General features: G+C 46.1%; 14 protein-coding genes across 14 annotated transcripts; 7 read left to right on the top strand and 7 right to left on the bottom strand.

Annotated features, from left to right (window-relative positions):
• Nucleotides 1-644: 644 nt before the first annotated feature.
• On the bottom strand, nt 645-1,136 carry N7516_010579 (uncharacterized protein; the record flags this gene model as incomplete). Its single annotated transcript, XM_057223297.1, has 3 exons — nt 645-651; nt 718-958; nt 1,055-1,136. 3 exons carry the CDS (start codon nt 1,134-1,136, stop codon nt 645-647), a joined length of 330 nt encoding a protein of 109 aa, XP_057070518.1.
• A 79-nt stretch (nt 1,137-1,215) lies between these two features.
• On the bottom strand, nt 1,216-1,721 carry N7516_010578 (uncharacterized protein; the record flags this gene model as incomplete). The annotated part of the gene is made up of 2 exons (XM_057223296.1): nt 1,216-1,548; nt 1,620-1,721. The coding sequence occupies 2 exons, from the start codon at nt 1,719-1,721 to the stop codon at nt 1,216-1,218; spliced, it is 435 nt and encodes a 144-aa protein (XP_057070517.1).
• Nucleotides 1,722-3,060: 1,339 nt separating this feature from the next.
• Nucleotides 3,061-4,255, top strand: N7516_010577 (uncharacterized protein; the record flags this gene model as incomplete). The annotated part of the gene is given in 5 exon segments (XM_057223295.1): nt 3,061-3,156; nt 3,208-3,237; nt 3,289-3,603; nt 3,621-4,097; nt 4,157-4,255. 5 exon segments carry the CDS (start codon nt 3,061-3,063, stop codon nt 4,253-4,255), a joined length of 1,017 nt encoding a protein of 338 aa, XP_057070516.1.
• A 934-nt stretch (nt 4,256-5,189) lies between these two features.
• och3 (glycosyltransferase family 32 protein) lies at nt 5,190-6,652 on the top strand (the record flags this gene model as incomplete). The annotated part of the gene is made up of 4 exons (XM_057223294.1): nt 5,190-5,382; nt 5,441-5,823; nt 5,896-6,401; nt 6,466-6,652. 4 exons carry the CDS (start codon nt 5,190-5,192, stop codon nt 6,650-6,652), a joined length of 1,269 nt encoding a protein of 422 aa, XP_057070515.1.
• A 408-nt stretch (nt 6,653-7,060) lies between these two features.
• On the top strand, nt 7,061-8,560 carry N7516_010575 (glycosyltransferase family 69 protein; the record flags this gene model as incomplete). Its single annotated transcript, XM_057223293.1, has 1 exon — nt 7,061-8,560. One exon carries the CDS (start codon nt 7,061-7,063, stop codon nt 8,558-8,560), a length of 1,500 nt encoding a protein of 499 aa, XP_057070514.1.
• Nucleotides 8,561-9,681: 1,121 nt separating this feature from the next.
• N7516_010574 (PIG-L family deacetylase) lies at nt 9,682-10,806 on the top strand (the record flags this gene model as incomplete). Its single annotated transcript, XM_057223292.1, has 5 exons — nt 9,682-9,976; nt 10,047-10,237; nt 10,296-10,363; nt 10,460-10,496; nt 10,531-10,806. The coding sequence occupies 5 exons, from the start codon at nt 9,682-9,684 to the stop codon at nt 10,804-10,806; spliced, it is 867 nt and encodes a 288-aa protein (XP_057070513.1).
• A 182-nt stretch (nt 10,807-10,988) lies between these two features.
• On the bottom strand, nt 10,989-12,140 carry N7516_010573 (glycosyltransferase family 32 protein; the record flags this gene model as incomplete). Its single annotated transcript, XM_057223291.1, has 2 exons — nt 10,989-11,605; nt 11,672-12,140. The coding sequence occupies 2 exons, from the start codon at nt 12,138-12,140 to the stop codon at nt 10,989-10,991; spliced, it is 1,086 nt and encodes a 361-aa protein (XP_057070512.1).
• A 1,145-nt stretch (nt 12,141-13,285) lies between these two features.
• Nucleotides 13,286-14,071, bottom strand: N7516_010572 (uncharacterized protein; the record flags this gene model as incomplete). The annotated part of the gene is made up of 1 exon (XM_057223290.1): nt 13,286-14,071. The coding sequence occupies one exon, from the start codon at nt 14,069-14,071 to the stop codon at nt 13,286-13,288; it is 786 nt and encodes a 261-aa protein (XP_057070511.1).
• An 815-nt stretch (nt 14,072-14,886) lies between these two features.
• On the bottom strand, nt 14,887-15,165 carry N7516_010571 (putative flavin-containing monoamine oxidase A; the record flags this gene model as incomplete). The annotated part of the gene is made up of 1 exon (XM_057223289.1): nt 14,887-15,165. The coding sequence occupies one exon, from the start codon at nt 15,163-15,165 to the stop codon at nt 14,887-14,889; it is 279 nt and encodes a 92-aa protein (XP_057070510.1).
• Nucleotides 15,166-15,820: 655 nt separating this feature from the next.
• On the top strand, nt 15,821-16,345 carry N7516_010570 (uncharacterized protein; the record flags this gene model as incomplete). The annotated part of the gene is made up of 1 exon (XM_057223288.1): nt 15,821-16,345. The coding sequence occupies one exon, from the start codon at nt 15,821-15,823 to the stop codon at nt 16,343-16,345; it is 525 nt and encodes a 174-aa protein (XP_057070509.1).
• A 1,173-nt stretch (nt 16,346-17,518) lies between these two features.
• On the top strand, nt 17,519-18,366 carry N7516_010569 (uncharacterized protein; the record flags this gene model as incomplete). Its single annotated transcript, XM_057223287.1, has 2 exons — nt 17,519-17,650; nt 17,713-18,366. The coding sequence occupies 2 exons, from the start codon at nt 17,519-17,521 to the stop codon at nt 18,364-18,366; spliced, it is 786 nt and encodes a 261-aa protein (XP_057070508.1).
• Nucleotides 18,367-18,561: 195 nt separating this feature from the next.
• N7516_010568 (uncharacterized protein) lies at nt 18,562-18,915 on the bottom strand (the record flags this gene model as incomplete). Its single annotated transcript, XM_057223286.1, has 1 exon — nt 18,562-18,915. One exon carries the CDS (start codon nt 18,913-18,915, stop codon nt 18,562-18,564), a length of 354 nt encoding a protein of 117 aa, XP_057070507.1.
• A 2,825-nt stretch (nt 18,916-21,740) lies between these two features.
• On the top strand, nt 21,741-22,974 carry N7516_010567 (terpene synthase family protein; the record flags this gene model as incomplete). The annotated part of the gene is made up of 3 exons (XM_057223285.1): nt 21,741-21,914; nt 21,969-22,290; nt 22,346-22,974. The coding sequence occupies 3 exons, from the start codon at nt 21,741-21,743 to the stop codon at nt 22,972-22,974; spliced, it is 1,125 nt and encodes a 374-aa protein (XP_057070506.1).
• Nucleotides 22,975-24,125: 1,151 nt separating this feature from the next.
• On the bottom strand, nt 24,126-25,546 carry N7516_010566 (uncharacterized protein; the record flags this gene model as incomplete). The annotated part of the gene is made up of 4 exons (XM_057223284.1): nt 24,126-24,418; nt 24,498-24,629; nt 24,683-24,789; nt 24,855-25,546. The coding sequence occupies 4 exons, from the start codon at nt 25,544-25,546 to the stop codon at nt 24,126-24,128; spliced, it is 1,224 nt and encodes a 407-aa protein (XP_057070505.1).
• Nucleotides 25,547-26,649: the final 1,103 nt, after the last annotated feature.

Raw genomic sequence — 26,649 nt, 5'->3', positions numbered from 1 at the left:
GCTTTTTAATAGTCTTTAAGAATAACCAAAGTATGTCTACAAAATGTCAACTAAGGGTTTTTTTTTATCCCACACCGCTGACGGATGGCTGAGAATAGGTCCAGATTTCGCTTGCTTTGAAATGGATTTCGGTCGGCGAAGTACTACTGAATCCCTTAGATCTGACACCCCGAGGAGAGTTAATGATGCGGTTTCTTTCTTCTATAGTACGAGTCTCGAGGGCAATTAATCTTAAAGTCGGGGCATATAACATTGCCTCGAGTTACACTTCGTTGACACGAGACTCGACGCAAGCCAAAGTTACCATGGCACACTGATGGATCGCGCATTCGTCCATCATGTGAAACCTTTGTCGGAGTAATTGCCAACGTGGGTCAACGAACATCCTAGAAGGCCCCACGAGACCCCAGTAATAATAAGACATAATCGATATGGGAGTGTTCCCGCTCCCACCATAGCGACGCGCCATGACTAGGGGGACATGATTGATGATTGTCTTCTCCAAAATTACTGCTTCCTGTACGATCTCCTCACCAAGGTGAAGATAATCAGCAATATGTTAGAAGGCCAGACTGCTACCCGGAAATAATCAATGGCATGGATCATACGTTCACCCCTGATTGTCAAGGCGTCCTCTATTCTTTCTAACCACTGTGACGAGCTAGTTATATAGATAAACATCAATCAAGTGTACTTCAAAAGTTTTTAAACACTTACCGGAATCGTAGCCTTGCCCAGCGCTCAGCAAATTCCAAAATTAGTTCAGCCCAATTGGCATCGTCGTGATTCCGACCATCATCAGCCGCTAACTGTCTAAATTCAAAAGCATGCCACCATTCGTCTCCTAATGAAACGTCTTCGCTGAACATTACAGCTCTAAGAACATCCAGATGCCGGAAGAATGTCAATAGAGCCGTTTCGAAGGATCCGGGAAACCCATCAGGTCCTGTGGGGCGCACTATATATATATATATAGATTTGACGCAACAAATAGCGCCATCGGATCCTGAATTTGTCGGTGATTAACTGTATTTGAGTCAGCCATGGTTCATACCTACCTGATAGGTAGTGGCTTGGTGGTTTGTGACCTCAGCAATGCTTAGTAATATTGCGGAAACGAAGACAGAGGTACTCATATAGGAATTTATCGTTAGGAGCTTTCAAGGGCTTTGGTGCAAAAACCTGTATAAATTTCATCTCTAAGGTGACGACAGTCTAGATCTTGAATAGGGCCGGCATCAACCTGCTTGTGGCTCGCGTAATCGCACCAAGAGCGAGGACTGCATTGTGGACAAGTTCGTCGTTATGGAAAAGATGACCAATAGAATCAAATGAGAGGATATCAATAAGTGGTTGAGTACGAGGGTTAACGGCGTCAAACAACAAAGTAGTGTAGAGAGAAGAGATGTCTACTAAGGGCTTTCGGACGGCCCCTAGGTGCTTTGTAGGCCTGTAGCGAAGTACTGTCATGTCACAACGTGAGCTTGAAGGGGTTTGGCAAACAATTTGCTTCTGTAGGCAGCCGGCATAAGGGCGACGGCCATCACACTAAATGGTGGATTAGAAACGGTCACCGGCTAGGCATCTAGAGCACCTTTGCATGTTATATTCGCACTCACCGCGATATGGTCCAGACGGCAACGCGCGCAACGGTGGCCAGTACGTCTTCGGTCGTACGGACCGCATGGCCGCGCTATTTTGTTGTAATTCCGATGCTGCATGGCTGTTAAGGTAGTCACTTTACAAGCCCACAGGTGCGAGTCTAGCACAGGAGAAATTGGTTGAAGCCCGGTCCCGTAAGAGTGGCTCATATCAGGAGCGTTCAGGGTGAGTCGGTAAGATTGGGAGTGTTCGCCACTATACGGAACTATCCCCCAATATGAAACATTTCGAGCCGCAATTGCTGGTCGTGGAATCCATGGTGTACCACACTTGCCTGCTAAGGTGTATCCCGGCAAGGGGTCAGAAACTAATATTAGCAATATTGATGCCTGCATCTGCCTGAATATTTGCCGGCAGAAAATATGAATACCTGAATTACCATAACAGAGCCCAGATTTCAAGTAAAGTACTTGAAATCTAACATGAGGATGGATGACGATTTGTGCGGTCGGGTTTGTACGGGCGGGGTCGATGAGGATAGATAGTGTAGTGGAATCGATGAGATTGGCGATATGGATGGTCGGGAGAATATGGTATGAGAGGCTTCAACGCCTAGAAACGGAAGATTTCAAAGGTTTGTGTAGTGGGAATAGCTTCAATGTTAATTACCCGGGACTTCATTTACAATACACTGTAAGAGCGGGGCTAAAAGGCGGTATATAATCAGGCATCGCTAGGCATCTTAAGGCAACATTATTAGTAATAATTAGTTTCCGACCCCTGGCCGGGATACTACTTGCCCCGCGACATTATTACCAAATACGTGTTAGTAGCCCTGGGTGGTAAACGTACTCCGTACGAGTACATTAGGTTGGGGATTCAGCAACCACTTAGGTACCTACTGCATATGTTTTTGTATGGTAAACCGGGTCAGCTCGGAATACCCACACTCCATACTAGCATAGCCCTAGCATAGCCCTAGCATAACCCCTGAGAGTATGAGACGCCTTCAACGGTGTTCCCTTAGTTAGTGCTTCAATCATTTCGTTCAATTGGTCCCCTCAGTCCTAGTATGTACGGAAATCCTATGGCTTAATATAAGCTTCGGGCTTTGAAATGCTCGGACGAAATGTCACGTTAAGCAATAACCGATGCCAAAAAACTATACACCTACAGTAGTTATCGTACATGAAAAAAAGGAAGAGCAAGAATTGGACCAGAACGTGCATAACTCTGCAGGTCGTGATAGACTACTCTCAATTGGACGGAACAAAGGCATCTCGCAGGAATATCCATACAGGGAATCAAGCTACTGCACATGACGGTCGGCTCTAGGCAGCTCCATAACACATTTGGGAAACCGGGTCCTACGGACATTGGCGAAAGTTCAATAAAGTTTAGATCTTCCCACTGCGTGATGGACTGTTTACGGGGTACCTATGCTCACTTGCTGTCTTCATGCATGGCCAAGTTCCGAACCGAGTGATGGGTTGGTGGTTCGGACTGCGGTCCAACCAGGATGTCAAATTCTGGACGTATATAGCTCTCCTACTGGTAAGTGATGCATTCTAATTTTCTACTTATTGCCTAACATATCCATCTTAGTTGGGTCTACAAAACATGACATCGATAATAGTATGTACGACGACCAGAAACCTGATTTATAAAAGCTAAGACGAGATTTAGTTGCAGCACAAAGTCCAGTCGCAGCCGGCTACAGATCATGGCAGGTTTGAGCCTTTATCTGGCATCATCATGATTGAAATATTCAAATTCACTCTCTCTACAATTTGTGTCATGTGGTCAGACACAGGCGTACACCCATCTCTGCGAGAGAGCCTCCGGGGCATACTACTTAGTCCTTCCAGTGACGCTACCGTATCGGCATTACTTTTCACCGCGGCTACCATTTTACAGAGTGTGGGAGCTTATTATCTTGACCTTATTCCTTACCTTGTGTTGTCCCAGCTCAAGACCATTTTAACGCCTCTCTTTGCGAGGGTGATATTACACCAGAGATATGCCCCCAAGAACTGGCTCTTCATTGCCATGATGACACTCGGCACTTTTTGACCCAGCTTGGATCCGGCTCGGACAAATTGAGTCCGAAAGAGCTGAAAACAAACACGATGGTGCAAGGAGCATTCGCAATGCTCCTCGCAGGAGTTTTCGTTGCTCTAGCTTGCTTGTGCATTGAGAGAACCATGAAGAAATCCGGTCTTCTTTTTCTCTGCAACGCTCAGCTAGCGGCCTATAGCTCCTCTTTCGCACTCGTTTACTTTTTCTGGCTTACAAAGTTCAGCTTTACGCATTTCTTCTCGGGATTCAGTCCTCTAGTTTGGATCTACATAGTGCTGCAAGTGTCAGGGGGCTTCCTGGTTGCGTGGTGTGTGCAAATGACCAGCACGGTGACCAAAAATTATGCTCAGGGTCTGGGATTTGTCTTGGCCGTCTTTGTGCCTCGACTTGTGGCTCATGAGTATATCAGTATTCAGGTGAGACTATGGAAGACCCATCCGAATTGCGAGAGCTAGTGTGCTAACTTCACCATCAGCTGCTGGCCGGAGTTGGGCTTGTCCTAGCCTCTGTGCTTGGGTCGACATCTTCCCATCAAAGAAAATCGGATATGGACGCGTTGGAAGATTGCGTGTGATTTCGACGTTTGCTCCCAGTCACTGCCCCTTCAGATAGTTTCTTTCTTCCTACACACAACTCGATATTTCCAGATCAATACTATAGGTTCGTAGTGGTAATATCTGCATCTACCCAACAGGATGAAATACTACAAAAACGAAATGACTTGAACACTTGCAAAGTGTGAAATATCATCTTTCATCCAATAAGAAGGATGGGCTACGACATCATTTCTATACATGGTCGTAAACTTTACGCCTCATTTAAATCAAACAGTCAGGACTTTCTTTGCAGACACTACCTTGAGGCTCGATTCGCACTGCGGGACAGGGACGAGTAGTAGGCGTAGAATGACTCATGAGAAATGATTTCTTACATTTCTCTTCTCCATGGCTATCTATCATATACTCATGCTTCTCATTTTGATTCCCCAAAAAGGCAAGTCTGAGCGCGGAACGGAACACGTGCGAGAATTCGTCGGCAGGTTTGTGTAAGGCAGCCAAAATTAGCCACATTTGAATTTTCACCCCTGTTAGGGTTTCTGCCTTTCGTAACGTACATAATACATTTCGTACTGTCATTTCATTAGCGTTTTTAGTGTGTATGTTATAGGATCCACTTATTACCTAGGTAGTCGTATAGATTTAATAAATTGGTGCCTGATATATATATATTATACTGTTCGACAAAGAATACTGTATTTAGTGGTAAAATGCCACCGCTCAGTTCGACAATATACACTCGATACTGGGGGAGTGACCAAGGGACGTGCCTTAGCTTAGCCAACTCATCCTCCCTTCACCTCCGGAAATATCCACAGTCATCTTCGGTCTTCGCTGTTTGTCTACAGAGGCCCCCTGTTGCCGCAAATGCTATTTTCTGAGCGTCCTGTCGTCACATAGCTAGCTTTATTTGGCCGTGAATGCGAAGCTACTGGTCTCATTTCAGAAGACATGCCTTTATCCTTCCGTGTGTTTTACAGGCCCAAATCGCACTTGCAGTTTCGGCGACGGGCGGTATTCGTATTGGCATTGGTTGCTCTCATCACTTGGCATCTACACTGGCAGAGGCACGACTCATCAATTGAAGTGACTCAATACCCGCTGCTTTCAAGATACGTCGCTGGCCAGATTGGAGATGGCGGAGGTACGAATTAGCATTTCACATTTGACGACACAGGCCGTGTTCTTGCTAACCGCAGCAGCTTGGTACATCCCACCAGGTTGGCTAGAGGGATCTGACGCTACTGTTGAGAACATCATTGATGCGGCCACTTTGGCTCTCAACGCATCCAGATCCCTTCCAGAGAGGCAAATTCCGCACTCTGTTATACCTCTCATAATCCATCAAACATGGAAGGATACAAATTACGATCAATGGCCGGAGACATTCCGCCGGAGCGCGGAAACATGGTTGTCAGGCGTTGACAATGGCAACATGGCCTACTTTCTGTGGGATGATAATGGCATGGCTCTGTTCATGAGACATTTCGCGCCTGAGATAGAGAGCCTGTTCTATGCACTGCCGAGCAATGTGGAGCGATCAGACGTGTTTCGTGTCCTGGTTTCTAAATGGATTGGAGGCATCGTGAGTAGCCCTTCCCTTCCCTTACCCAGGACTGGACTTGTCCAGTTGCTTCAGGTGATTGACTGAAGACAGTATGGTGATATGGACACCGAGCCCACTCGACCTCCGTCAAAATGGGTTGCTCCTGCGGATCTACAGCCCTGGCAAGATCCGGAGACTGGCAAGGCGTACAATTCAACTGAGCCCGTCAAAGCTATCGTTGGACTCGAGGCGGATTGCCTACCTGAAAGTGACCTCTACTGGGCTATGGGATACTTCTACCCTATTCAACTAACGCAATGGTCATTTGCCTGGGCGCCCGGGCACCCTATTCTGCAATTGTTTATTACCCGTCTGTTCGCAATCGTTCAGGCGGTTTCCGAGAAAAATGGAGGGCAGCTCCAATCATACTCATCTCAAAGGGCTCTCTATGATATTGACCCATTAAACCTCACCGGCCCAGTCGCATTCACGGACGCCGCTCGAGAGTGGTTGGAAACCGACCAGGATCTACGATGGAATGCTCTATCCGGTTTAACCGATGGAGGGCTTAGCAAATTAGTGGGCGATGTTCTCGTCCTGCCTATTACCGGATTCAGGTATGTTCAGTGCCGCCAGACTTTCTCGGGTACCCTGGCATGTCCATGTACTAATTAATTGAAGCCCAGGAAGAGGTCAATATGGAAACATGGGCTCGAAACCTGTTACAGATCCTTCCGCTCGCTTAATTCACCATGCCCAGGGGTCCTGGAGAAAGACTAGCGTTCTAGTTGAGTATGGCAAATTTTGTCGCACCTTTTTCGGGCGCTGCAGGGATTGGTCAAAAGTGCCTCATAACTGGATTTTTTGAGATTAGCGCTAGTATCCAAGCTGCATACGATGTCTGCATAGATTGTTGAAATAGTTAGCGGGTTTTGATATTTTAATTAGAGTTGTCAATGTTTGTAATTTATACTGTACCATACATTGCAATACAAACAGATTTCTGTCAGTAAATTAGGCTGCTGCGCCGCTTTAACCACTTGGCCAAAACACCATAGGGACAATCGGACTCTGCTCAAGACCACGACCCAGATTCAGGCAGCGCTGGGACATACTGTTGTGGCAGGTGTCACCTGACCCTATGTGACAGGACTGTAGTCTCCTCTCCCTCTTCTTCTTTTTCCCTTCTCCCTTAGCAGTTAGCAGTTAGCAGTTAGCAGTTACCAATACAATTGCTCTCTCTCTCCTCTCCTGACTTCCCATCACACACCCAAACATGCCCGCCAACGTCGAGTCTGATGAGTGCGAGCTTGACTCCGAGTCATTACTTGGCCGAAGAAAACGCGATCGACATGGTTCTGAATGGCGACATCACACCTTCACTCTACGTTCGACAAGAAAAAAGCTGACCGGGCTGTTAATCCGCATTTTTCTCATCTTAGCCCAGGCATTGGGTGTGCTCTTTGGATTGAGAATCAGGCGCCGAGCCCGTTTCTTCATTCATGTCACAGTCAGCGGACTTCTATTGCTGATCTGCCTGACTGCACTGTTTTGGCCATCATATACACACTTACCGCCACATTACCAGACGCTCAGAAACCGAGTGCAGAAAAGCGGATTTCAAGGACGCGGTAACATCGAGAACCAGAAGGTCTTTATTGCTGCTGTTCTTTATGACCCCCAGGGGAAAATTGCAAAAGGTCAATGGGGACAGGCCCTTCTCAAGCTCATTGAAATTCTCGGGGAGCAAAATGTTTTCCTCAGCATATACGAAAACAACAGTGGACAAGAAGGCGAAAATGCCCTTCACGCTCTAGCAAACCAAGTGACGTGCGACAAGTCCATTGTGTCAGAGCTAGGCCTTGGTTTAGGAGAACTACCGAGAGTGAGCATCCCAGGAGAAACGCGCATCAGGCGTATTGATTACCTGGCTGAAGTCCGAAACCGTGCTTTGCAACCGTTACAAAATGGCAATACGACATACGACAAACTTTTATATCTGAATGATGTTATTTTCGACCCCGTCGAAACCTTACAGCTTCTGTTCTGCACCAACGCCGACGCCAATGGTGTAGCCCAATACCGAGCTACGTGTGCAGTGGACTTCAGTAACGCCTTCAAGTTTTACGACACATACGCAACTCGCGACCTACAAGGCTATGGAATTGGCCTTCCTTTCTATCCTTGGTTTACTACCACGGGGAGGGCGCAGAGTAGACAAGACGTACTAGACGGTGTAGATGCCGTCCGTGTCCGCAGCTGTTGGGGTGGTATGGTTGCATTTGATGCCCGGTTTTTCCAGGGTCTGAATCCAGTTCGATTTCGCGCAGACTCTGAGCTATTTTGGGATGCTTCCGAGTGCTGTATTATTCATGCGGATATACAGAGTGCAGCACTGATCTCGGACGAATCCAAAGACTCGGGATCATACATTAATCCCTTCGTCCGGGTCGCTTATGACGAGAAAAGCTATTCGTGGCTTTGGACCACTCGACGTTTCGAGAAACTGTATCCATTCATCCACAACACACTGAACCATCTGCTCGGATTTCCTCGATACAACCCTCGCCGCACCGAGGTACTTGGCCAAAAGGTCATTGATACTGTTTGGGTACCGGGCGATGGTGAAGGACAGCAGGGTGAGGTTCGGACGACGAAACGCGAAGCTGGAAATGACGGCTTTTGCGGACGTCGTGGACTCGAAGTCCTGGTTGAAGAGAGAATACCTGGTCAAGATGGGTTTGAGCGTATCAGGGTTCCAGTTGGCTTGGTTTAGCTCATATCTGACACTATCCGGGTTAATATGTATATTATAAAAGGATACAGCGACGGAGTGACTAGGCCCATCGGTCCCATTGTAGCAAATATTCTGTGCCAACCTTAACCTTGGCCTGCCCATTTCAGGCCTATTCAACGACCGCCAAGCGTGAACTCAAAATACACCATACCCCTCTATAAAGAAGGCTACACATTGGGTAAACAAATTGTATAAAATATTTGGAGGTTTTGGACCAGCAGTATATTTTATACAAAATGGATAGTATGGATGCGTGGCTCCGGCTCGTGTATTACCCTATTCTGTTGAGGCAGAAGCTTAATAATGAGAATGTATATATCGGATGCGAACGAGCAGGGGCCTTGAAATCTACTATGGATCATTGGAGGGGGTCAGAATTTCTGATAGAATAAAAAAGGTCAAGCTAGCCGGCCAGGTGCTCGTGTTTTCTCAGGGGCTTTTGAATTTTTGAAACCTGAAGAAAGACCGATTCCTCGCAACTATTCCTCCAAAAAGAAATATCTATACCGCCTCAGCCTTGCGAGCCTTCCTCGCAAGGCTCGCAAGCCATGCTCACTGTGGTTAAGTCGTCTTTAAAGACGGTTGAAAGAGCTTAGCTATATAGGCAATGACATTCCTCGGTCATTGATTGGTCGGGGAGGGATATAAGATTTAGAGGCGAAGATCAAGTGGGTCAGGGCTCCAGGCACCCATTTTGTGATTTGCTGTCAGCCATACCTGTATGGAACAGGGACCCACTGAATGTCTGGGTACCGGGCTGTAATACTGTATTAATCCGTTATAGTAACGTTCCATAAACTATCGAAGGCAAGAAGTCGATGGGCATGGTGGTCGTGGCGGACTATTGGTGCTCGTGCTGCGGTTCAACCTGAGACATATTGAATCCTGTAGGCAACTTCGAAAAACCATCGCAGTAACACACCGAGACCGACTGCTGAAATTTAAAATAATTAAACGAAGGGAAATTGGAGGGGATTGAATGGTAAAATACCACATCTCACCATAACAGGGTTGGGGCTGTCAAAACAATCTCTCTTGATCCTACTGAACGTACTCCTGACGCCTAGTCCTTTCCCCTTAACAGCTATTTCCCTAATGAGATGATTTCACTTCGTTTCTTTAAGCGAATAGTGCGCCGACTTCTCACACAACGCTGGCCCGCTATCGTAGCCACCTTAGCCAGCGCGGCCGTAATATGGTCGCTTCTTCTGTATTTCACTCTTGCTTACTATCTGGCCGATGATCCACGCCTTGTTCCTGACACATTTCGACATGCACGCCGGCCGATACTCATTATTGCGCATCCAGATGATGAAACTCTGTTCTTTAGCCCCAGCATTCTCTATCATCGACACGATCCACATGTTACACGCTCACTGTTGGTGATCTCCTCTGGTAAGTGGACTAGGGTAACTGGCGCCTCTTTATTAGGTAATGCAACATGATCTAATGTTTGAATAACCAGGAAACTACAATGGCATTGGTGAACAACGCCAAACAGAAATTCATAAGAGCTGTGCTGCATTGGGAATATCCCAGGATCACTGCGTGGTTTTAAACCATCCTGACCTTCAGGATAATCCGGAGAAATGGTGGGATGAGAACTTGGTTCAAGATATCATTGCACCATACATAAAGAAATGGAAGGCGGACTTGGTCAGTATCTCTTGAACAATGAGCCAACAGAAAACAATGTCCTAATATCGATGAATAGATCATGTCATTCGATCAAGGTGGAATCTCAGGTCATATCAACCATAGAGCTGTCAGTGCCGGCATAAGGTACGTTTGTAACTTGGCCTGCCTTGCTCCCTGTCCCGACATCATTACCGTATAATTTTGAATCTGATGGACGTCGGTTGACATCTAACAATCCAGGAGCTATGTTGCAACCAACGAGTATGTACCCCCCCGCGTATACGCTACAAAGTATTTCGCTCCTACGAAAGTACTCATCTTTGATCGACCTGATACCCTCCACCGTCCCGTTCTCATGGAAGATCATCGAAGCCCTCCTTATACCTGCGACGAACCCTGATAGCGTGGGTCGATCACTCGTGCGGAAGACGGGGAAGGAGAGGGTTCTTTTGGTGAGCTCGTGGCAGACATATCTTGAATCACGAGCTGCCTTTGGTCAACATGAGAGCCAGTATTCTTGGGACAGAGTACTGTACTTAGTGGTGAGCCGTTACATGTGGTTCAACACACTGGAAAGGATTGGATAGCATTAGATATAATCCAGAGCACGCAATTAATGAAATAAATGGTGTGTAACTCTTCTATGGAAGGTTTCTATGTCATGATTTACATGTACTTGAAAAGAAATGTATAAATTGATTTTGGAATAGAAAGTCAAAAATATCACACGTATGTAACAAATAAGTATAATACATAGAAAAATGTCTGCCTACATATACTTGAGGGAAGGAATTCGTAAGTTGGATTCGACGTCTTGTCGTGACGACAAACGATGTCGCGCCCAACGGCAGCACAAGAACAGTGAGGCCAAGACTCCAATGACAATTACAGAGGCAAGGAATGTCATTTTCAGCTCGATATCCTTCAGCAGAAGGATCAGACGGGCGTCTTTGTTGTGCCACGAGGAGGAGCCAAGATGGCGGAAGAGGGGAGTATCGACAAATCCGTTCAACATATGCATATTTGGGTTGTCAGGAGTCCCAGAGAGAATGCGAAGATCCGATCGGTCTTTTTGTAGGGTATAAACGGTCCTGCACAGAGAATAATTGGTCAGTAGCAATACAGATGATTCGTAGATCATTGGAGACACCCACGAAGCATAGTGGCAGCCAGTGCTGAACATGATTGTCACATATGACAGAAACGGCCACGCATGATTGAAATTAGGTAAACTGTTGACCAGGGATTTGACAAAAGGGTGATTGGGTGAGGCAAGCATCATGCCAATCGAAAAGCCCGCAGGATGGGCAGCCGGTGCGACGAAGTTGAACTGACGAAGAGGCTCAAGTGAGCGTTTGCAGGCCAGGTCGAAGTCAAGAACAGCACCTAATACCGGTTAATCGTCAATTCACTAGTCTGGGTGGAAATATCCAAACCTCACGGGTAACATACCTCCATACTTCTGCAACACCATGTAACGTAGAGCGTCAACACGTTGGACAATGAACGGATAGCTTTTCCACATATCATAGAGGTGAGGATAATTCTCCTCCACGAATTGCGGCGCATTGCTGTCATTCCAGAGAAAAGCTTCCCACGAATCATGCTGCTTGAGACAATCGGCCCTGGCTGCAAGCCATTCTGCATGCGGAGTATTTGGGCCGAGATATATATGATGCAGTCTCGCTGGAACCAACAGACTGAAGCCCGCATCCTCCGTAGAGTAATTGGCCGGGAATGAGGAAAAGGTCACATCAAAATGGTCGCGTTGCTGAGAAATAATCGCTCTAGCCGAAGAGTTAGGCCATATGAGCGGTAGTCGGAAAAGGTGGTATAATCTCTGAACTGAAGGAGCTGATAGACGGGCAAAAACGAGTACCAATACAAGCACCACAAACACTCGAAGTCGACCTGGCGCCATAACTCTTGGCCAAGTCAGGAAAAGATCATGACTGGCGTAAAAAGGCGTATTGTGCTTGGAATGATGACTTTAAATGTATACAGACATTGCTGCCTAAAGAGATGCCAGGTCCGAAATATCCGTATTGACTAGTAATGGGTGAGCGGCTGAGAAGACGGATTCAATTGAGTACAACTTGTGGCTTCTTCGGTGACCGTATTGGCATGCTACGAGGGGGCGTTCCAATCAACCAGATAGACTACACGAATCGTGAACGAGCTTAAGGTAGCCATTTATCACCTAGGCATTGATGGTATCATAACACGTGTGCTAGAATACCTGTTGGAATAAAATCTATGAACCAAAAGCATCACATTCAAGAAAACAGGCAAAGTTTTTCACACTAGAGCACCTTCGCTGTAAATACCGCCGGCCGGTAATTTCACAATACGTACTTCTAGAAGAGGGGCACAGGAGCCTTAGGGCTATGTTTCATCTTGACTTCCTAGGCCCCACCGGCGTTCTCAAGATGGGTTCCGAATATCGAGCAAAAGGGTGACAATTACGACATTTTCTCCATATACCTTGCCATTGATTAAGCTGCCCTAAGGGGAAGGACTATGGCGACGCACTTCTTAGATAAGCATATGAATCCACAGCCTACTAACTACCTAGGTAACTAGTTAGTTAACTGATCTGGAGGTACGAACGGCCACTGTTGGTATTAAAGTTCATTTATATGCAGCATCCAAGTGGCTCCAGCCAGATATACATGGTGTACTGCCATCAGATACATTAGCTAAGCGGAAGGTTAACTCGTCTGTGAGCGGCCCAGTGTAGTGCCTACAATTTCATCACTGAAAATCATGGACTTGTATATCTATCGTTCCAGCCCATCCTAATTGAGTAGCAGCCTACTTGAATTGGGTCCTTGCCAAATCCTGTAGTACTAGTAAGCCGAACTAAATACTGCTTTCCCCAAATGTGACTAAAGCACACGTAGAGTGTATCCTTGCGAAAGGGGCAAATCAAAATCATCCATGGCACGGCTTGGCATTTTGTTGGCTGAATATCTCCAATCATGACTACTACATTCCTCATAGAAATCTGGGGCTGGTACACCTTCTTGACAGTTTGGTTCCGCAGGTTCAGGACTGCGAAATGGCTCAGGCCAAAAGAAATCCTCCATTTGTTGCGATGGTAGACCCCGTGATGAAGTGGTCTTTCATCACATAAATGTATGCTTCAGCGACGTCCTCGGGTCTGCCAAGCTTCCCAACGGTTGTTTGACATTCGAAGGCTTCAAGTAGCCCGCTCTGCGAGCGTACAGCTTTGTCCAACATCTCTGTATGCACAGCGCCGACTGCAACCACGTTCACTCTCAGGGGCTTTAGATCCACCGCAAGGCCCCTGGCCAATCCCTCTAATCCTGCAGTGTATGCTCCTGCGATGGCGAAATTGGGAGGCGGACGCTGCGACCCCGCTCCTCCGGTGAACGTAATGGAGCTTTCTGGCCCGGGTCGAAGAAATTTGACAGAAAGTTTGGCGAGGATAATCGGGGCAAAGAATCTCACGGCGCCGGCAGCATAAACTTGGTCAATCGTGATGCTGGAGACGTGACCGATGTGGAGGTCATTTCCAGAGGTGAAGACAATGTGGTCGATCTTGGAGGTCTCCGTGGCTGCGGCCAGAAATGAAGTGAGGTTTTCCTCGAGCTTCTCCGCCACGGATAGGTCAGATGTCTTTCCGTTCAGTCGATTAGCTGCTGTTGGATATGCCTCAAGGAGGTTTGATACAGCAGACCGGAGTTTATTTGGATTGTAACCGGAGATAAACACACTCGCTCCCTGCTCAAGAGCCGCTTCTGCGACACAGTAACCAATGCCTGAAGTACCACCAAACACCAAAATGTTCTTCCCCACCAATTTCGAACCGTACTTTCTTGTATCCATTCTTGCAACCGGATGGAGAGAGTGAGATGTGAAATACTGTAACCTGAGGTTTGTTATGGAATATTTATACCTGTAACACAACTCGCTTATAAATTGGAGATCAAGCGACTATGGTGTGATATATGGATCGGATGCGGCAGCTTCACCATCCGGACAAGTAACGGTCGGAAACAAGACAAAATTAGAACCCGAACCATCCATTACTACGTTCCTGCCAGCCAGCTTTCATCACCGGTATCAACTAAACGAGGTTTACCTTCAATACGGGGCGCTGAGCAACAATTGTTGGTACCCGGGGAGTCCATAGATTGGTATGCAGTCCCAACTGCCCCACATCTCGCAACATTATTACCGAATACGTGTTAGTGGTATGCTTGATGAGAACCTTAAATTCCACCCATCCATGGATGGATATTCAAGTATCTGACAAATCATCTGACAAATCATCTGGCAAATCATTCTGCCACTGATACGGAAAGTTCAATCTGCCTTCATCTTGCAAAAAGCCTGTATTATTACCTTTAATTATAGCATATGTTGTTTTGATACCTTGTGTTGTATTTGGTTTAGATGCTTGACCTACAAGTTTAATACTTTAATTCAATCAATATTCATTATTAACTTAGCTTACTTTTAGATGTAGACTAGTTCTCTCCCTTCCCTCCATCTTCTCTAAGCATACGTCCATGCACAATAATGCATACATTGCGGCTTCATCTACCTACCTGTAGATTTCAACAACTAGTAATTTATATTTAATTATATAATCACTGGACTAGAGTGACGTTCTGACAGTGCAGGCATGTCTTTCGGCTTTAAGGGACCAGATGAGTCGGTTTGTCAACCTCAACATCAAACTCGAATGTTGAGAACTCCTCAGCCTCAGTAAAACTAGAGCGTGAGATGATGAATAGCCTTGGAACTCTTTGTCCTATCACGATTTTGCTGAATCTTAGCTTCTCCGCCAGCCTCGTCGCCAACAGCTGAGTACCTCCGTTAATTCGGCTATCATGAGCAGCTTCTTTGGTACCAATAAGACGATTGATGGTTCCGATGTTGGTTTGGTTACCTGCAGCGGCGATGTACGATAGCATGTACAGAAGGGATGGCTCTTCGGTCTCGGTGGAAAGGATAGATCGAATCCGATAATAAAAAGACCCCTAGGCTATGGAGGTACGGAGTTGATCGGGACCAACTATATCAATAAGCTCACTAATATATATTTGTGGCTCGCACTTGAGCTAGAGCAAGTTATTGGTGATATTGTAATGGTTTTTACCTGCATTTCTACACTCATAATTTGTCGATAAGTTAGCATAAAGTAGTTTAATGTGGAAGGAAAATAACAAGGTCATCCCCGAGTGTGAGAGCAGAGGTCTGGGCTTACAAGGCATGAAATGGAGGCCTAACTATCGAAGTACGGAGAAAAGACTAATTGGGCAAATTACCCGGGTATTAGCTTTGACTAGGTGGAACTGGTATCGATGTTATTGGTTGGAGTAGCTTCCCCTCGCCCCCATTTTTGGGGTAGTTCGACAGATCAACCTATAGAATATTTCTCTTGGTCATTAGTACGATCCTCTAGGGCTGAGACGAGACCCCCTTCTCTAGGAGCTCCTAATGTTCATTGTTTTAGGAATACCGTAAGAATCCTAATTTTGCCATCTTGAATCAAAATTTGAGCCCGTTCTCATCCTTTCACTCTCCAAGAACATCTCCGCACCCACTGTTCTCAACATCACAATCAAAATGACATTCCTCAAACCTCTTCTCCTAGCGACAATGCTATCCATCGCCTCGAACGCTGCAAAAACCGAGTGCCCGCTAGGCTGGCTCCCAAACACATTCCACGGGACCAAATGCTGCGCTGGCGGCATGGTTATCGACGAACAAGGCGCCTACTGCTGCGTTAACGACATGAGATATTACAAGGAATTGCTCACCAACACAGCATTGAGATATGCTACCCCCACGACGACCGAAGAGACCAACTGGTCCACGGTGGATGAATCTTGCTTCGCGGAGGTCCGCTTCACAGCCTCCGACTACTCGGCACAGGTTTCGTCAGCGTCGAGCAAGGCTGAGGCTACTCCCACAAATGATTCAACGAGCAAGGTCACCACCACCGGTAGTACGACTTCTGGAGCTACCTCTGGTATCGCCTCGCAGACCTCCACTTCGAGTCCGACTCCAACTTGGAACGCGGCTATGCCGCTTGCCACGGTTGATGTGCTTGGTGGCGCAGCATTTGCTGCTGCTTTTTTCATGTTGTGACTTGAAGCAATCTTCTTTTCATCTTGGCCCCTATTTTTCCTCCGGAGGATGCCGGAGACTTGGCATATAGGAATGACCTTCCATAGCTAAATATCCTCTTTGGAAATGAATTTAGTGACTGGTGGACATCGAATTTCGCTGAATTATTAAAGCCATATAATTCATAGTCAGCCCAACCTTTGGTGAATTATCAGAGATTCAAAAAAAATCAAAAGCAGAGAGTGCGCAACGTTACATTGTGCCCTGTAGCGACCAAGACATCAACGGGTTGGCAGGGGTCGACCGAGACCACTGAAAGCTAACCGCAAGATCCTAAACTAAGAACTAATACTGAACTAGCAGTTTGGCTGGCCCCGTGATTATTAGCGTCGTATTGGGGTGGGGGGATTTGTACCTTGCCCTGGGAGGTCCACAAGACGGCAGATACCTACAATTTATATATCAACCCCATATAAAATTGGGTCACTTTTGTCACATTGGACGACTTCGTATATACATGTAGATAAGATCAAACAAATTGATACTCTAATTCTGGTTTACATACATTAACCTGCCCTCTTGCTACCCCTTTTTCATCACGTTCTTCGTCAATTCTGATGGGGACGGGGACGGGGACGTGGAACTGGTAGTGGTGGAACTGGCAGCAGTGATCGAGGGCGTGGTCGAAAACATGGTCGAGGACATGGACGGGGACAAAAGCGCGCACGGGGAGGTGCATAAGAAGTGGGATGTTCAATATATAGAGTATCAAGGCGGTAAATAGGCAGAAATGTACGATTTTTTGCGATCAAAATGCAGTGTTTTTTACTACGTAAACCAGAATTCCTAATAGACCGGCAGAAAGCATGGCAGAATCCAGTGTCGCACCCAATCGGGAAGACGGTGACTGAATTTTCAGGCAGGGGCGTCAATATAGACGGAGTGGGCTGTAGTCCTTCTCTTTTTTTCTCTCTCTTCCCTTTTCCACCAGTCCTGCCAGATACTCAACACAGTCTTCTTCTTACTTTGTTCTCAGACAACTCCGTCGCCCCACATCTAGGCCCCACTTAAGCGGCAACGATCCGAATCACGTGCCCGAAGATCATTGAACCCCACACGCTTTCATTTAGTTCGCTTGTCTTTCACATCACCTAAAAGCCACGAATCAATTGCTTCCTGTCATATTGCGCAAAAATGCTTCGACATCCACGCGAATCTGAGCCTGATACGATAGCCTCCGAACTAGGCAACCTCCTTTCACCGCTAGTTATCTTTCCATGGGGACCGCTCGCAATGCGCTACTTAGGTGTTCCTATTGTCATAGGTGTAAGTTGGGTTATCACTTATTCATCACGTTTTATTTTCTGCTAGCTAACTAAGCCGTATAGAATGCTATGATCGCCGTCCGTGATGAGGACTATCAGCTGGCATGTCAGAAGCTGAAGGACTCGGGATTCTACGAAGTAACCCCTGACCGCTCGATTCCGCCCGAGATACTAGCAACGCTCCCAGATCCAGAGCAGGCAATTGAAGAGGTTGAGAGAGAGTACCGACGTCTAGACAACTCAACTATCTCGTTCCAATATCCAATCAATCACTACCTAGCTGGGGATATACAGTTGACGGTGGCGCCAAACTCCTTCGCAAATATTCCGATACCGGATATGATAAGTGACGTGACGCAAAGCACATTATCTACTAATGGCTACAACATCAACGGCAATATTTGTCAACCACTTGAAGAGCCGTTAGTGGAAAGTTTTGTGAGAAGTATTATTGACGATGAGAATGATGATAATGCTGAGTTCTCGGGGTGGGGAGACAGATTGAGCACATGGGTCGCTATGATGTGCGGATATCTTGAGGTTAATAATGATATCCTAGACAAATGCTCGGATGAGAGAGCAGTGAAATGGTTCAGTGTGACCTACGGCCGGATACACGAGGAAAAGTTCGGCCCGTTGGATAGACGTATCTCAAAGCGATTGGGTTCTGGGAGAGAAATGCCGGTGGATATGAGGGGCAACCCGTTGCCGAAGTAAAGTCCATAGGAGCCCAGGGTAGGATTTTATGTACAATACACCGAATAAGCTTATATGCGAAGGGGCATAACGGCCAGTGTCCCAGTGGACTTTTTGGCCTAGTTGATGTCTGAATTATGCCTGATTATACACCGCTTTTTTGACGGCTCTATACAATGTATTGTAAATGAAGCTATCATCATCATCTCCCCGAAGCTACTGCGGCCTATTTGGCCAACTGGCGTAATCAAATACCTCAACCTCCACTAGCTGTATGGCGCCATCAGGCAAACGAAGTCTGTATGCGGGAATGACGTGGCCGAACTGGCTGACCGGGCTAAAGTCAGATGGAAAAGAGTTTAGTAAGCTCTGCGTGAGTAGATCTGCGGTGATAGATCGCTGATCAACGTGAATTACTAGATCAACCTCCTCTGTACGTCGGCTGTTATCGGGTGCCGTAAGGCATACAGCCGCGCCTCCCATGAAAGCATAGTCAACTTGCAATGAATCTAGGCATTGCGCAACAGTGGCAACGGCAAGTTCCAACTGCGTTGACAGCAGGACAGGCATGTTGAGAACTTCCTGTGATATCTGCTTGGCTTTGGAGAGGTAGGGTGAGGAGAATGCGGTTTCTTACTTAATGTACCTCTGATAAGATCGTGGTGTCAGTTGGGAGACAAGACAAATGACGACGTGACTGCGGATCGGGCGCAGGGACAGCCAAAGAGAAAGACAAGCATGAGGTGAACTGATCTTCTAACTGAGAGAGGGAGAGAGAGGTGAAGGATAATCAATTAATACTCGTGAGGTAGTGTCATATCCATATTAGGCAGGAAGGCTGCCTTAGAGCCTCACTGCCCGCGACATCATTACTGGGCAGCAAAAGTTGATTAGTTAATATGTACTACGCATGTTTTGTCGGTTGAAGTGGTATTGTAAAATAACCGGTCCAATCAATACAATGGGTTCAACTCTATATTTCTGCATCGGCTCTCCCAGAAATTTATACCTAGGGAGCCTTGATTACAAATAATAAATTACAAAACATGTAGAATTAATACACTGGTATGCTGGTCTTGAGGCTCTGACATGTTTAATATCCCTGAGGTATCATAATACACCAGCCAATGATGTTTCATTTTAAGTGCCTATTTTGTGGTCGCCCAAATGCCTAGTATGTACGGGCGACTAGATATGCTATCGACACATAACTCTCTTATTGGTTTATATTGCCAGCAGTAATTTAGATGAACCTGAACCTGAACTAAACCTGAATTGAATCTAAATTGGATCTAAAGTGAATCAAAATCGAACCTGAAGTATACCTGAATTCAATCTGAAGAAAAGTTGGTAGATCTCTTGGCCGCTGGTTTTGAATCTTTAGTTAACTAGTTAAAGGATAGACTGTTGTATACCAATTGAAATTAGCGTAACTATATGTTTCAAAAAGGCGGTGATAATGTGCCGGTGGCATAGTCGCCCGTAAGTATGCAAGATAATGATGATGTATCCTCGACTATCCTCAGGAGGCCCTCAATTAATGCACGTGCAACATATATCTACGCGGAGTCAACACGTAGACATCTCAGACCGGCCACTTCTCAATAGATCAATTTCCTATTTTCAAACGTACCTCTGTCCCTGCTGTAGTCACTTAATATGGATGTAACTTCCTAGAGTCCCAATGTCGGTCGCCTTTCACCGAGGCTGGGATAGGGGTGTATAGGATGAACATCATATACAATGTAAGGAACCCATTTCTCCGATGGCCCAGAAACCATTCGTTGCCTTGGAGTCTAATCCCCTCTCTGATTAGAGGCCGTACAAACTTAGTGGAGCCATCATTACCGCGTGCTCTATTCCAAAATGAAGTCACATATATATTCCTTTCACCTCGGTCACTGTTATATTTAGTGTAGATTGATTACTTACCTTGGAGGCATAAGTACTTTTAGGTCCCATCCTATTTGATCATTCATTCTTGTGGTCTTATTAACTACATAACTAGGGAGTTTGACTTCCCACTAGGTATAGACATGTCACTACACTGCAACACTCCAGATCACTTCAAAAATTAGTTAAATATGCACCTCCGAGTGGTTTACACGCCACGAAAGCTGTCTTTTATTACTGGAACCCAAACTCTATCACATTCCCAGAGGGTACGTGTAATTTCAACACTGGGGGACAAAAATGATGAATAGAGCTAAGACTCCTCGAAGAAGGATCACTGAAGGTTTCCTTGGCATCTCAAGGAACTAGACCACGACACAACTTTAACCGGCATTTTGGAGATATGTGGATTAATATAATTGCCTAGCGTACCGCGGCATCAAATTTAAGATGGATAACGAGAGGGATGATGGGAGGCGAGACTGCACTAGACCTGAAGTAGCAGGAGACATAATATGCAAATATTGTGCTTCAGAATTGTCGAACCCCGTCTTTTTAGAGATTTGGCTCTAGGCTTGCGAGGGGTATTTCACTAACGATGCACATGTTTCATATCCATCATATTATTCGCGCTCTACGGGGTATCTATATCGGATCATGTTATTCTGTTTCAACTCCTATTGGTTGCAACAAGCAGCTTCTATTGAAAGTATCACTAGTTAACACATTGCTTCTTCCATCAATAGTAAACTCTAGCATCGCCGGCTCGAAACGCACGTCTGTGCATGGACCGGGACCCATACCCCACGTTCCGGACCAATTCCCAGATTTCATCTATACTGATCAACATGCTGACCTAGCTATAGCGTTATGACGTTACATCGGCATCGTGTTATTACTCCTCGAACATGCTGTTGTGAGAATTGCTAAATTGCTACGAAGTATAATAATCCACATACAATTTCACAAGCCATTAGAATCTAGCATGGATATTCAACGTATCTCTTGCTTCATCTAGCCTAGTCCGCATGGGGTGGGGAAAAGGAACCGACCAGACCCCTGAGCCACCTTGCCATGTATGGAAGTGTGTGCATAGGTACAGGCAAAGCGCCCCATATCTTCATTCCATGCGGTGTGGACCTCGACCAAGCGGAGCTCGGTGTGTCCCGTATGGAGGAAGGTCTTCTTCGGATGGGATGCGAACCAGGATTCATGCGACTATAGCTTGTCCCGAGAAACCGCTAGTTAGTTCTCGTGCATGGCGGCTAGTCCATAATATGACCTGTCACACTACGACAAATGGATGAGGGAGTTTTCCATGTACATACTCAAAACAGTTTAACGTCATATCGAAACAAAGAAAATGTCTTGGCTGATAAGAGTGGTTCGGGAGACGGAGACTATCCGTGTTTCCGTGTTGTCCATGCTAGATTGAAGTGGATATATAAACCGTGTCAATCGTGGAGTGATATAGTTATATTATTCAAACCTGGAAGCTGAAAATGGCTGTATGCGATTATACAATTTCACAGCACCATAGGGTGATCGCTCCTACTGGTGGGATTCATCTTCCAATCAATGTAACGGGCAATATACCCAACTACAAACGCCTTAACGAGGTGCCTATTATCAAGTCATGTGAAATCGCCCTGGGAATACGCGATGTCTGCCTTCAGGTTAGGCAAACACTATCACATTCATGAACCGAAGACTAAATAAGTTGAATGTAGCTCAGGATCCCCCATTACGAGATTATCCCTCTCGATCCAGCTCCCCCATCGGCTGTCATCTATTCCCACGCCAACTTCAAGGCTTCCATCCAACCGGAAAAAGCCAGTGATACCAAAGACTTCTATGAAAGATGCTTTGCCGAAGCTGCGGCGATCAACCTGTTTTTCCCCGATGTACGATCGGAAAGCATCCGTATACGTATGACCGCGTGGCTGGCTGCGAATTGTGCGGCGGATGACATACTTGAGTCTATGCCACCAGCTGCCGCCACGTTTTATTTGAAAGAGGCAATCTTGAATCTTCAAGGAAAGAAATCAAACGGTATGTAAATCAGGATCAGGTACTAAAGTCCTTCCCAGGCTGATTATATCAATAGTCTCTCCAACAAACAAAGTGGCGTCAATCCTTTGCTTCTTTCAAGAATATTGTATTCAGCAACTTGACCTATGTGAAAGCACTGCCCGTGAACTCAGCGATGATATATGCGATATGTGTTATGGCTTGATTGACGAGCTCCTATTTCGGCAAGGTATATTGCCCAACAACCTGGAAACCTATCTACAGTTCCGCGGCAGGACGATGGGGATTCACCCATTTTTCACTCTGATCCGAACACTACACGAACCAGTCGAAGAAGAATATCTTATTGGCCTCCGAAATCTGCAGAAGGGGGTTAGTTCAATTCTAGGGCTGCAGAACGACCTCGTTGGCCTAGAGAAAGATCGTCGAAATGGCGAGACCATGAATGCAGTCTTAGTATCCTTAAAGGAACAAGCGGGGATGCATTTCGATGACATGGATATGATATTGCCAAGGACGATTCAAGATGTGTGCGATATCCACAATCTTTGTGTGTCAGCTGCAGTGGAGATGTACGAAGGACTCCAGGTCTCACTAAACGGGAATACCCACGACCCAATTCTTGAGACAGAAATTTTGGCATTTGCAGATACCCATCTGAAATGGTGCGCGTCATCTAAGCGATACCAGGCAAAGGTAGAATAGGAAATCAATTAGTCGAGGGAGTTTAATTGGGCTTAATATAAGATTGAGTTGGCTCCATTTTGTCTATCGCCCTGCAGGCCCCACGATGTGATAGGCAGGAGTTCATGCAGTATGTACATGTAGTGTAATACTAGGCCGAGTCAGATCTCGGAGTCAGGGGTTAAAAGTGGCGGTGAGGGATTTGGTGGTGAATTCGTGATTGAACAGGGGCCCGTTGCGCGTATGTTTGTGACGGGAATTAGGTGTTTGTTGTCGCTGTCGCTGACTATGTTGCCGCTTGTATTGCAGATGATCATTTGAACTGATAGGCCACCAAGACCCACTATTGCATGTTGGATTCGAGAGAGTGGATATTGACGCATTCCTCAACGCTACTGCATATGCAGGATGCATAATGAGGATTGGTAATGCGGTCTACAATGCATGCACAACTATGCTCAGGGCTGTCGGAAAGGAAAATCTCACCATTAAAAATCACATGAGCACACGTGTATGGTTGTAGGAACATCTAGGTTTTCACAATCTAAGTGGCGTGAAACATGTGGGCCAGGCCACGCGGAACGGCTCGTCAAAAGGAGATTAAGGGCTCTCGTTATTTATCAATAGAGACAATCGCGATTCAGAAATTCCGAGATCCGAACCAGAAACAACAGCAAGTCACTTTGAGGAATGTCCAGGATATAAAAAAAGCTGACATCCAGTGGCAGCTTGGGATGAATGCAAAATCAGCAATCAGCCAAGTCCTGGATATTCGTGCGCTTCTCATATCTGCTCAACTAGTCAGTCGTACCTAGCTGGACCTGATCAGAAAGCCACCGTCAATCCAAAGGGCCTATTTTCTTCACTCCGATCAAGGAATCCGAATGTAAATGGAAGAAAAGACTTCTAATCCGCTCTTGGCCGGAGTGTAAACTTTTGATCTGATATCAATCGGAGACTGCGCATGTGGTAACCCTATCATACTATGTAGAAATCCTACGTACGATATAGAGAGAGATAGTCAAAAGTAATCATTGGACAAGATAAGAACTAAATGAACCAAATACTGGAATACTCGCACGATGAGATCAATGGACAGGGTTGAATCGTCCTAGTGGGCATAGCAGAGAAAATGATTGTGATGTTGAATCCTTTGCTGTGATCGGTCCTACCTATTGCGTTCTCAGCTCAGGCAAATCCAATAACTTCAGTCGATCGTCCCTTAGCATCCTCTCTGTTGTAACCCGGTCAGGATAGTTCCTCATGAACATGTTTGTAAAGTGGGTTCCATAATGAATGCTTTCAGCTGGAGGCTGATCATCATAAAGCTTCGCAACTGGGGGAATCACAGCTTGGAAGCTAGGTTCATGGAAGTAGGCAAAGGCAAATCGCTCCCTGGTATTGAGGCCGACCTTGTGGGGGGTGGATGGTAGGTACGAGTTGGTCATGAACTGCATTATATCCCCTAAAGAATTGAAATCGAACATTTTAGTATGCTGAATAGGAATTTTGAAGCATTTGTAGAAGGCGATGAATAGACAAACCTGGGAATACCGTGAAGACTCCAGGCACAGGAGGTACATAGACCCATCGTTCATCGTCTTCGCGGAAGCCAGCAGCGCTTTTCTTCCAATTCTCCAGCTTCTCATCAGCTGCTGGGGGGCGAATAAATAGGCCTTAAATGATCAATGAAATGAACATATGTCTAAGGATACAACGGAAATCTCACCTCCAACCTCATCCTGGCCTGCGATGACCAAGAGACCGTAGTCCGTGTGGGACCCAATGCCGCGCCCCTCTTTTCCTCTTCCGTTGGTCTTATTGTTTTGAGGGAACCTAAACGTCAAGGTCAAAATACATTAACAATCATTCTTAAAAAGAACCGAACCCATATAACCTACCTTAGGACACGGAGATGGTGCCATCCATCCTTGGTTAAAGAGGTGAGAGTCTTAGGATCCAGACTGAGACCGTATTCAATCATCTGCAGCAGCGTCTCTCCGCTATGACCCAAAGAGTCCATGTACTGTTGTATAGTGGTCTTCATATCGCTATCTGGCCAAGGGCAAGGACCATGGCAAGGCCACTTGGCTTTAACTCGAGGCTCGTCTAGAGGAAGATCCTTAGTGACCGTAAATATCTCTGAATAATCAGCGACACCATCTGTAATTTCTTCCCCAGAGGCAATATAGCCGGCGTAGCTCTGATCGTCCACGCATGCAGCCTTCTGGGTAGGAGGCATAGCAAAGAACCGGTTACTAGCAGCAGACGCTTTATCAAAGAGATCCTGTTGCTTAGGACTCATCGAGACCTGAAGAATACCATCTTCACGCCACGCATTGATCATAGCCTTCCCCATTTCAACATCTGTGGGGGATCCAGTAGCCTTCTCGGGCAAAGTGAATGTCTTGAGCTGCCCAACACGAGCCACAGTATTTGGTGGCATCGTGCTACCTATGTCGCTCGGCGTTGTAGTAGTCATGAGGCCTTTTGCCTGTTGGTGCGGAAGAAGTGTTGGGCTCGCATGGCGAATGGAGTTGTGGAACATAATTGGTGGGCGTAGTGCGATAGTGATACTCCTACGTGAGAGCATGTTCTGCTCAGCTATCAGCCTTTATCTAAAGTCGGTGTTCGATCAACTTACTAAACAGCTTTATAGTAGAGAGACAATGGTATGCTGCTCTCAACATTTGGGGAATATCTCTCTACTTATAGGCCGTTAATGGTGGTATTTACAACTACCTTAGACAATAAGTGAGACTGTATGAAAATGCCTCACACCCTTTTGCGAGGGAATATTTGTAAAATCAATCCCCTCTAGGTTAGCTACATGGGAGCCTTCTTATTAACCATACTGGATTCGGCAGTTAAAGGGAGAATGACGACTTGGATATTTTCGAGCCACCCTTCGTGGTTATAGAGCTCACCCTTTTTATGCAGCAATGGGGTAAGAATGATCGCTTATCACGAGATCAAACTTGATCATTTGGGAGCCCAGACATTTCTTTGACCCTTCTTTCTATCAATTATTGCGACCTTCCCTGTAGGATATATTTCCACTGGAAGGCCCTACCGCGGGGGTGGGTTCCATGATGGCCAAACTGGGGTTCGATTGGATGGCTTACTATCGCCTTGTCATTTCATATTGGCTTACGTATTGGCCTATATATTGGCCTAACTTGAAAACTGGCTAAGGGTGGTTACACAGAAACGACATCCCTGGAAATCAAATTTATGCCAAGAATACTATATCACCGGTGCCTTAGTCCATGGATGACCTCGTAATCACCTCCGGAGTCGTCTTGACTTTTTGCCTCTAGCGCGCAACTGTTGGAAGGTTACGATCACATTAAATGTCGTCCCTAATAGCTGGTGATGTTGAGTGAGTTATCCGAGATTTATCTATATCATACACATAATTATGTTGTAGGGTGCGTATCTCGAACTTTGCACCGAGTACGGAGTATTGCTAAACGTCTCATCTTCTGGGTCCTTATGACCAAATCAAGCAATGCGTAGTAGGAATGCACTGCCGCACACTAAGTCCCTCACTGCGCCCAGGCGACATGCGGCAGTAAGATTGAGAAGCGCGACCAAGAAAAAGGAACGAATCGACTTCATCCTACGGGGCTCAAAAGATTACATCAGCGTTTCAGGGCCCAAATATCGATATATTGATGAATAATCTTGGAGAAA

This window comes from Penicillium verrucosum, assembly GCF_028828655.1.
Source record: "Penicillium verrucosum strain IBT 35672 chromosome Unknown utg000004l_segment0_segment0, whole genome shotgun sequence".
Classification (NCBI taxonomy): domain Eukaryota; kingdom Fungi; phylum Ascomycota; class Eurotiomycetes; order Eurotiales; family Aspergillaceae; genus Penicillium; species Penicillium verrucosum.
The sequence above is the reverse complement of the archived record's forward strand: the minus strand, read 5'-3'. Positions and strand labels throughout refer to the sequence as shown.